Source organism: Echinops telfairi, unplaced genomic scaffold, assembly GCF_000313985.2.
Source record: "Echinops telfairi isolate 266 unplaced genomic scaffold, ASM31398v2 ScPeMD7_22;HRSCAF=79, whole genome shotgun sequence".
Taxonomy (NCBI): domain Eukaryota; kingdom Metazoa; phylum Chordata; class Mammalia; order Afrosoricida; family Tenrecidae; genus Echinops; species Echinops telfairi.
The window spans coordinates 3155105-3165107 of NW_022103919.1; the positions used below are offsets into that span (position 1 = coordinate 3155105).

At 56.1% G+C, this 10003-nt stretch overlaps 1 protein-coding gene across 1 annotated transcript in view; it reads left to right on the forward strand.

The window, feature by feature from the left end:
• The window catches only part of DNM1 (dynamin 1), a gene marked incomplete at its 5' end in the record, with an annotated part of 33541 nt that extends 24583 nt beyond the window's left edge, over positions 1-8958 (forward strand). The window contains 5 exons of the mRNA XM_045288512.1: positions 375-545; positions 3255-3496; positions 3856-4071; positions 6932-6968; positions 7821-8958. Coding sequence (XP_045144447.1) covers positions 375-545; positions 3255-3496; positions 3856-4071; positions 6932-6953 — 651 coding nt within the window. The remainder of the gene's footprint in view (positions 1-374; positions 546-3254; positions 3497-3855; positions 4072-6931; positions 6969-7820) is intronic.
• Positions 8959-10003: the final 1045 nt, after the last annotated feature.

Sequence of the window (10003 nt, forward strand, 5' to 3'; positions counted from 1 at the left end):
AGCCGTTCAAACCCACCAGCCACTCCTCAGGAGAAAGACAAGGCTGTCTGCTCCTGTAAAGAGTTACAGCCTCTGGAGCCCTCGGTAGGGTTCCTGTGAATCGGAATGGAGCCAGTGGCCATAGGTCAGAGAGCGGCTAAAGAAAGGGCGTCTGGGGGTCTTGAGAGATGGTGGGATGGGCAGAGTCCAGAGTCCCAGAGCACGTGAGGAGCCGGGTGGCTGTGTGGTCTGGCCAGGCCCTTCTCCTTTCTGTGCCTCAGAGTTCCTGGCACCCATGGAGGCGCTGAGACCTGGGCCAGGGGCCAAAGCCTGGCAGGGGCCTTGTTAGGCTCGGTAGACTGGGCCACCCTGATGCCCTTCTGCTTCCACGGCAGGCCAGTGAGACCGAGGAGAACGGCTCGGACAACTTCATGCACTCCATGGACCCGCAGCTGGAGCGGCAGGTGGAGACCATTCGAAACCTGGTGGACTCGTACATGGCCATCGTCAACAAGACTGTGCGGGACCTCATGCCGAAGACCATCATGCACCTCATGATCAACAACGTGCGTGGCTCACTGTGTCGGGGAGGGCTGCCCTTGTAGCACTGAGGCAGATGGCCACTTCAGCCAGAGGGGGGTGGCTCGGGGGCCAGATCTGGGAGGGAGGCCTGCTCCAGACCGCAGCTGTCCACTGCAAAGATGATGGCAGCTTCGGTTTTAATTTTACATTTTCTAGTAGCCACATCCAAAAAAAAAAGAAACAAAACTCAAGGTAATGATATATTTCATTTAACTCGATATATCCAAAATATCGTTTCAACATAGAAACGTAGACCCAATAGTTAAATGATTTAAGAACTTTTTGGGGGGCTACTAAATTTTCCGAATCTGATTCGGTCCCTAAATTTTCATTGCAAATACTTGATCTATATTTAGGTTTCCTGAAATTTACAGTTGAAAATGTAGATTCGCATGGCCATGCTGTTCCAAACGTAAATTTGTAAAAATAATTTTTCCGATAAATCAATCGAGTTTCAGTTGTTAAATTTATATTCAAATTCGGCACCTCAGTTGCATGAGCCACACCTCTAGTGCCTCAGTAGCCACAAGTGCCTCCCATATGAGGCAGGGCAGGACTGGACCTCTGAGGCCAGAACTGTCAAGAGAGGAGAGGGAGAGGGAGGCAGAGGCAGGGATCCTGGTCCAGTGTAGTGGGACAAGGTCTGGTGGGCCAGGGAGCTGGGAGAAGCATAGGCTAGCCTGGTAAGGCCAGGCCTGGGAAAAAACACAGTTCTTATGCAGGTAGCACATGCTGGCCCCCCGCGATCCACAGTCCCTGAGCAGGGAGCCCCCACCCAACATAGCTTCACATATATCTTCACCCAGGCCCCCTCCAAGGCTCTCGCTTGGTCCAAAAACTCAAAACAAAACTCACTGCCATTGAGTCAACTGACTCAGAGCAACCCTATAGGACAGGATAGAACTGCTCCTTGTGAGCTTCCGAAATTTTAACTCTCTTGTAATGGGAATAGATAGAAAGTCCCATCTTTCTCCCATGGAGCAGCTGGTGGTTTCAAATTGCTGACCTTGCAAAACACAGCCCAACTACAGGCATCCTCAAACTACCGCCCTCGGGCCCGCCGAGGACATTTATCCAACCGGCCGGGTGTTTTTGCCACTTTTGAAGTTTTACTTCAAAATAAGATATGTGCAGTGTTCACAGGAATTTGTTCATAGTTTTTTGTTTTTTTTTAATCTATCGCCCGGCCCTCCAACGGGTCTGAGGGACAGTGAAGTGGCCCCCTGTTTAAAAAGTTTGAGGACCCCTGCAGCTACACCATAACCACTTTATCACCAGGATCGCCAGGGCTCCCTTCTTGCCCAGAGCATGCTCTTTTTATAGACAGCTCTACTTGCTCTACAGGACCCCGTCTCTGGCATCCCCTTGGCAATTCCAGTGGGTCCCTAAAACTACCAGTGGGCCTCCCATGCTGGATTCGCTAGCCCAGAGAGGGTCACTAAGGTGGAAGCAGTGAGAGATCTGCCAAAAGGAATCCAGAGGCAATCCCTTTCTCCTTGGTAATCCTCTTCAGGTTGATCCTCAGACACCAGGAGCCCCTCCACCCTCACCCTTCACTCAGGCCTCAGACATTTCCAGGCAACATATCCAATATCAGCATCCTCCACCATCACTGTCCATTTGAACCTGGGGAGCTGAACCTGGCCCAAATACTGATTCCTACACACACACACACACACACACACACACACACACACACACACACACACGCCAGGAGTTCTGATTAAGTAGGTCTGGAAAGGTCCAGGAGCATGACTCTTTTGGGAACTCCCAGACGTGTGCAAAACGCATGGCCCCAGGAGAAAGGGCAACTTTCTTGAAAACATGATTTTGCTAGAAATTCATTGTGTGGCTGAGCAAATGAACGAGCCTGTCTGAGTCTCTTATGTCCTCACATGTAAAGTGTGGATCGTGACCGCCTCAGCTTCACAGGGTCGAGGGGCAAATGCATATAAAGTGCATAGGGACACACTAGCTGGCTCATGGGAGGGAGGGCTCACCATCTGAATAATGAACAAAAGAGACACGCTCTATGGAAGGAAACCACAGCTCAGCAGAGGTTGTGCTGATGCATTTGGGCTGCTGACTGCAGTCCCCCAGTTCCAACCCACCAGCCGCTTCTGGGGAGAAAGACAGGGCTTTCTACTGCCCTAAAGAGTTGCAGTCTCAGAAACTCACAGGGGCAGTGCCATCCTGTCCTTACAGGGTCGTGGTGAGTTGGCATCAACTCAAGGGTCGTGTGTTTGGGTTTGGGTTTGAGTGCCAGAGTCTCAGAGGGCTAACACCTGGTGAGCCCAATCCAGGTGTGCGATCAAACTTGTTGCTCATTTCTCCAGGGTTCAGAAAACGTTCCGTTCTCATCAGTGTTTCGGTCCAGTAGAGAGTGCACCTCCTTGGCAAGGGGACAGCCACCCCGTTTTAGAGGAGGAAGCCAGACTCAAGGAACTGAATTGGCAGGCGCCCTCGTGGCACCTCCTCCCAGATCTGTCACGTGCACAGTCACTTTTCCTCTCAGTCTTCCAAAATCTGAGAAAGGGGCGGAAGGGGGTAAATTTCAAGTTTAGGGCATGATGAAGCTGCTTATGAAACTCCAAATCCCCCCAGGCTCTCAACAAACAGCTAACAGGGCCCAGCGCCCCTTGCATAATGGCTCAGGCGTCAGGTCTCAGCCCCCATCTCTCGCCTGCCTGCAGACCAAGGAGTTCATCTTCTCGGAGCTCTTAGCCAACCTGTACTCGTGCGGGGACCAGAACACGCTGATGGAGGAGTCAGCCGAGCAGGCGCAGCGCCGCGACGAGATGCTGCGCATGTACCACGCGCTGAAGGAGGCTCTGAGCATCATCGGCGACATCAACACGACCACCGTCAGCACGCCCATGCCCCCGCCTGTGGACGACTCCTGGCTGCAGGTGCAGAGCGTACCGACCGGACGCAGGTACCAGGGCCGGGCCCCCACGGCCCCAAAGCCCCCAGCCCGGGGCCCGCGGGAGGAGGACCGGGACCGGGCAGTGGCGCGCCCGCGTCACCGGGGCGGCTCCCACCTGGAGCGAGGGGCGGGGCTTAGAGACGGGCGGGGCTTGACGCGGGGCGGGGCTTGCCGTGGAGCGCTGGCTGCGGAGCGGGGCGGGGCTCGGATGTTGGCGCCGCTGTGGGGCGGGAGAGAACTGTGGGCGCAGCGGGGAGGAGCTTGCGTGCATGGGCGGGGCCAGCCTTGGGCTGAGGGCGGGGTCTCTGACCAGGGCAGAACTATTCATCTCTCTCCTATGCTTGTGTCCTGCTCACTGTCACTCGCAGGTCACCCACGTCCAGCCCCACGCCGCAGCGCCGAGCCCCCGCCGTGCCCCCAGCCCGGCCAGGGTCGCGGGGCCCTGCTCCTGGGCCTCCGCCTGCTGGGTCCACCCTGGGGGGGGCACCCCCCGTGCCCTCCAGGCCGGGGGCTTCCCCTGATCCCTTCGGCCCTCCCCCCCAGGTGCCCTCGCGCCCCAACCGCGCCCCACCCGGGGTCCCCAGGTGAGTAGGGGCTGGGTGCGGCGAGTGGCCGCCCGGCTAAACATAACTGGAAGGGTGCGGGGCGGTAGAGCGTGGGGAGCCGACCTTGGATTCTAGGACATCACCCTGGCTACCAGAGCTGGCCCTCTCTGTCCAAGACCCTCGGATGGTGGGTGCCGGAGCCATGGGGTGTACGGTACAAGGCTGGCGGAACGTGGCCTGGCCCCTACAGAGCGCTGAGTCCCGGCGGTCGTTCCTGGGGAGGGGTCCGTGGGGTCCGCCCCACTTGCCCTCTTCTTTCCAGCACTTGCATGGCGAGCCTCCCTTCCACACGTGGATTCTTCCTTTTCCCTTCTCGCTTTCCTCCCTTCTCCACTCCACTCTCTACTCCTCTCCCAGCCCCTGGTGAGCCTTACTCGGGGCTGGACCAGGGCCTTTGGTTGTGTGTGGTCCCTCAGGGCTCCCTTGATGGTCCCCAGGAACTTAGGTGAGGTGGTGGCTGTGTGACCAGCGAGCGAGGTGTGCAGTGTGTGTGGGCGTGCACACAGGTGTGTGAATGTATGAGTGGCACCCAGGCATGGGTAGGACAGGGAGCCTCTGGAAAAGGAGTCTGGGAGTTTCCCCCTCCTGCCTCCTGCCCTGCCTGACCTACCAATTGGCAGGGGTGGGGGTAAGGATAGGTGATGGCTGCCCCATTCCCAGAGATTTCTAAGGAAAATGACTCCACTTCACCCTTTGATCCATGACCCCCTGTGAAGGAAATCCCCCACCAGTATCTAACTCAGTTTCAATCTGCCCTGTTCCCACTGGCCACATTCTCTGAGGAAGAGGAAGCCAGACCAATGGCATCCATTGACATTTGCAGAATTGTGCTGGGGGTGGGGTGGGGTGGGGTAGGTGGCAGAGGGAAATGTCCATCCTCCACAAATCCAAAGTAAAGCGGGCTCTCTGGTGATCTGATATCAGAAGCAAATGGGGGGCGGGGGGAGGAGAAGCAGATGGGGTTAAGGCAAGAGCACCGGCTTGACCCTTCCGAGATGCTGGTTCACCTTAGGGCTCGAGGCAAGTCGCTTTCCCTTCCAGGACCTCAGGTTCCCTTCTACCAACGCAACTGACTTTCTGCCTTTCTCCCAGGGTTCCTGTAGGAACCGAGGGACACAGTGGCTCTAGGGATGCAGCATTAATTGCCAGTCTAGCCATAGGGGCACTTTGCTAACTGCCAACACAAATTCAGATCCTTCGGCGTATTCACACGGGCCCAGCTGCTGAGGTGTGATATAAACCCCAAAAGCGAACTGCTTACCTAGTACATTCTGACCCTATAGGACTATATAAATCTACCCCTGTGAGTTTCCAAGAGTGTAAATCTTTTTTTTAAATCATTTTATTGGGGGCTCATACAACTCTTGTCACAATCCATACATACATCAATTGTATAAAGCACATTTGTACATTCATTACCCTCATCATTCTCAAAACATTTGCTCTCCACCTAAGTCCCTAGCACTGGCTCCTCATTTCTCCCACTCTCTCCCCGCTCCTCTCTCTCATGAACCCTTGATAATTTATAAATGATTATTCTGTCATATCATACACTGTCTGATATCTCCCTGCACCCACTTTTCTGTTGTCCATTCCCCAGGGAGGAGGTTATATGTAGATCCCTGTAATCAGTTCCCCCTTTCTACCGCACCCTCCGTTATCTCCACTCTCACTACTGGTCCTGAAGGGATCATCCATCCTGGATTCCGTGTTTCCAGTTTCTATCTGTACCAGTGTACATCCTCTGTTCTAGCCAGATTTGTAAGGTAGAATTGGGATCATGATAGTGGGCGGGGGAGGAAGCATTTAGGAACTAGTGGAAAGTTGCATGTCTCATCATTGCTACACAGCACCCTGACTGGCTCGTCTCCTCCCTGCAACCCTTCCGTAAGGAGATGTCCACTTGTCTACAGATGGGCTTTGGGTCCCAACCCAAGAGTGTAAATATTTATGGGAGCAGAAAACTTCATCTTTCTCCCACAGAGCAGCTGGTAGTTTCGAACTGCTGGCCTTGCGGTTAGTACCCCAACGCATAAACCCCCTGCACCACCAGGGTTCCATGAGGGGTGGTACAGGGCATGGTTATCATATGGTTCCTGCTCCCATGCTGGTCCTCCTAACATAGTTGGCCCAGCCTCTGCGAAGAGATCAGTCTGGGAAGTGGAGCTCGACTGACTGCAGGATGGGGGTTGGTTGAGATGAGGGGCAGCTGTGAGGCATCGGCAGGGCATCTTGGGCAGGGTGCAGCAAAGGTTCAGCGTGGGTGCGTTGAGGAGAGCCGCTGGCCAGAGCAGAATATAGATAGAAGAGGAATCCAAGGAGGTGACCTGGGAAAGGTGGGGCAGGTGGGAGACCCTTCCAAATCCCTAGAGAAGTGCTCCAGGGCACGAGGGAGCCAGGGAAGGCTCTTGGGCAGAGTAATGACAGCTGGAGCCCAAGGAAGCCAACCCTGCCCCTTTTGGAGCAGTGCCAGGGGCTTCCTGAGCACACCAGGCACGAGTGTACAGGGAGCTGGTGCAACTGCCTTCTGTGTGCCGGTGAGCTTCTGTGTTGTGACTCAGCTCTTGCGCGTGCTTCCATGTGCCGAGCGGCTGCATGCCCCAGCGGCTGCATGCCCTGGATCCATGCTGCACGTGCCAGCCATCGAGGGTGCTGGGCACTGGGGGTGGGGGTGTATGCGTGCTGTTTGTGGGCATGTGTGTTAGCGTGTGCATGCAGGACTGTGAGGCCTCCCAGCATGTGTGTGCACGCCCAGGCGTGTGCGTGTGCGTGTCCCCACCCCCAGGCCTGCCCCATCCGTGCGTGTGAACTGCCATGTTGATTTCGTGCTGTCTTTCAGAATCACTATCAGTGACCCTTGAGGAACGTCAGTCACGGTAGGTACATGCCTCTCCACCTGCTGCATGGTGTGTCTGCCCCCTGCTGCACCAGCTCCACACGATGGGGGGCACACCTGGGTCGGTAGAGCCAGGCTCCCCCGTCCGTCCCCCTTCTGCAGCTCCAGATTTACTCTTTCCTCTTTCTGTCCTTGCTGCCAGCTGGCTCTCATCTCCCTCCCCAGCGAGCCTCGGGACTCAGTGCCGCTGCCCCGAGACCTCTTGGGACAGGCTCCATGCCCAAGCTGGTAGACATGGCTGCTCCCTGGAGCATCAGAGAGGCAGAGGGAGAGTTTATGGTGCAGGGGCGAGGAGCTGGAGGGTTCAGTATGAGACTGGACTGAGGCAGCCAGAAGCTTCTCACCTTATCTGGAGGCGGCGCCTGGGAGTCAAAGCCAAGTGTAAAGCAGAGGTGGTTAGGGGCCGCCTCCTACCGTGCAATCCGTGCGCTGTGCTCTGAGATGAAGACTGTCCCCCAATCCTCAAAGGATGGATCTGATAGTGCGTCCTCTTCCCCCCACCCCCACCCGCCCCCCCCAGTCCGTCACACACCTCACAGGAGGCAGGGACAGCCAACCCCCCCCACCCCAGGTATTGGGTGCTGGTGGTAGTGTCCTCAGCCCTAGACACAAACGCCTAAGCCAGCTAGCGGGCTCCCGGATGTTGGCCTTTTGCTGCTAGGGGTGACCTAGTTTTCAGCTAAGGGGACAATGGTGTCCGCTGACCCAAGCCTTGCCCAGGGTCGGTCAGCTTCTCCCAGTGCAGCCCAAGCCGAGCCACAAGACCCACGCAGCTAACCTGCCTGCCACTCTGCCTCGGCCCCTGACTCTCTCTTCTGCTCTTCCCCAGCAGGAAGGGCCCAGCCTCACCTACGCGACCTGCAGCCCCCCGACCAGCTGAGGCTCCCCTCTTAGACTTATAAGTCTGTGGCCACTGGCATCCAGCTGCCTGCCCTCTAAGTCTCCCCCAAGGGCCCCCCCGGGCTTTCTGATCACCCAGAGGGGCCTCCAGTGCTTTGCCCATGTTCGCACCACCTTCTGGGTTCTCTGGTCTTTCTTAGAAGACATGGTGGTCAGAGAAGAGGGAGTCAGCAGGGAACCCAGTGGTGGTGGTACCTGTGTTCTGGTGTGGGTGCACTGCCTGGATGGTGTGTGAGACCAGTGTGTGTGATAGTGGGGTGGCCACCCCAGACTCCCTATGAAGCTCTGGCCCCTGCCCATCTCCAGCACCTCCCCTCCCCTCTCTGCCTCCCCGCCCCCCACCCCTATGCCACCTCCTCCCACCGCTGCCCTGGCCGCTCTTGCCTTACCAGCTTCCTCCCCCCCCACCCTTTTCTCTCCCATCTCTTTTCTCTCCACTTTCTCACCAACTGCCAGCCGATCGGGTCAGGCAAGTCCATCCCGTCCTGAGAGCCCCAGGCCCCCGTTCGACCTCTAACCAGATTCCTCCCACTCCTCGGAGACTTGCCTTTCCAAGCCTGCCTGGACGGCCCTCCTGTGACTTGACAGTGGCGACCCTCCCCGGCCCCCTCCTCAACGGCCCTCTTCTGTGACTTAGTCTGTTCTAGTGGTGAGCCCACACATCCAGGCGTGACACTGGTGAAAACGTGTGCCCCTCTGTGATCTTGCTCCTACCCTGGTCTATAAATATCTATAAATACTCATATATATACATATATATACACATATATAGATCTATATGGCAGACACAGCCTTGCCTCTCGTGTTGGAATTCAATCACTGTGCTGTCCTGTGGAGTCTTGTGGCCTATCCAGGAACACTATCATCACCTTGGCATCCCCTTCCCAAGTGTTGGTCCACCTCCAGTGAGCCTCCTTGTGGACAGCCAGCTCCCCCTCTCCTCTCCTGCCCTCCCGTCCCCCTCCGAGCATGGGGCTACTGTACCGGCAGCCGTGTGGTTCTCTGGCTGCCACCAACCAGTCTTGCTGTCTCTTGGCTGAGAATAAAACCCATTTCTGGATGATGGAGAACAATGTGTCCTCTGCTGGCTTGTGTTCCCCACGGAATTTGGGGGGAGAGGGGGCAGCTGGAACACTGGGGGGAGGGCTGAGGATGACTTCGGCATTCCCAAGGCTGCTTTGAAAGCACCTGGAGTTGAGCCTCTGCTCCCATGTGAACTTCCCTCTGGCCACTATGGCAGCTTGCAGGGTGGATGTGGGGCTTGGGCGCCCACTTAGAAGGGGAGACAGGGGAAAAAAAGGGGGAGACAGGACAGTAGGGTACCAGGGGCAGGCAGATATCCCTGGGACAGGATGGGGAAAAGCCTGGCTCTTTCTGCCTCTCCTCCCTAGGATGAGATCCTCTTGTCTCAAATGTGAGGCTGTTGGCCATTATTAGACAGGACTGCCTCCTACAGCCTCCATGGCAGACCCTGGACGTCCCCAGGCTTCACCCAGCCTGTTTCCAGGTGCCAGGCCTGGAAGCTCTCCCAACCATCTCCCTGAGGGCGCTCTGGGCAGTCTTCAAATACACTGCCCTCTGCTGGCCAGACTGGCTCCCCAGCTCCGCCCTCCACATATCCCAGGACCCAAGACCAAGTAGTGGTGAAATATTTATTCCAGAATTTTTAAAAGCAAAATAATCAAGAGTTGAATACCAGAACACTCAAACCCCATCCCCACTTCCTTCCTCTGTTATAAATAACTCTCCCCACCCCCCAATTCTTAGACCTTCAATCCTGTTTTGCCAGGTCCCTCTTTACGACGACACAGGAGGCCTATAGTCTTTGGAATATACAGATACAATATATACATACACCACCACCCACCACCAGCCTCGCCCTGGAGCTGGGGGTCGGAGAAGGTGTGCTCCAGGATCTGAGCCTCCCTCCCACTCAACAGACTTCCGAGTGACCTGCCCTTTAAATAGGTGCCTACAATGTGAGTTTCCCTCCAACTTGAAGGCATCCTCCTTGTGTGAATGGAATTCCCTGCTCCTCTTTTATTTAAGGGGATCACCTCCCTGGTGGTCTAGTGCTTAGGATTTGGCTGGTGCTCTCAAAGAAAAGGGAAGGCA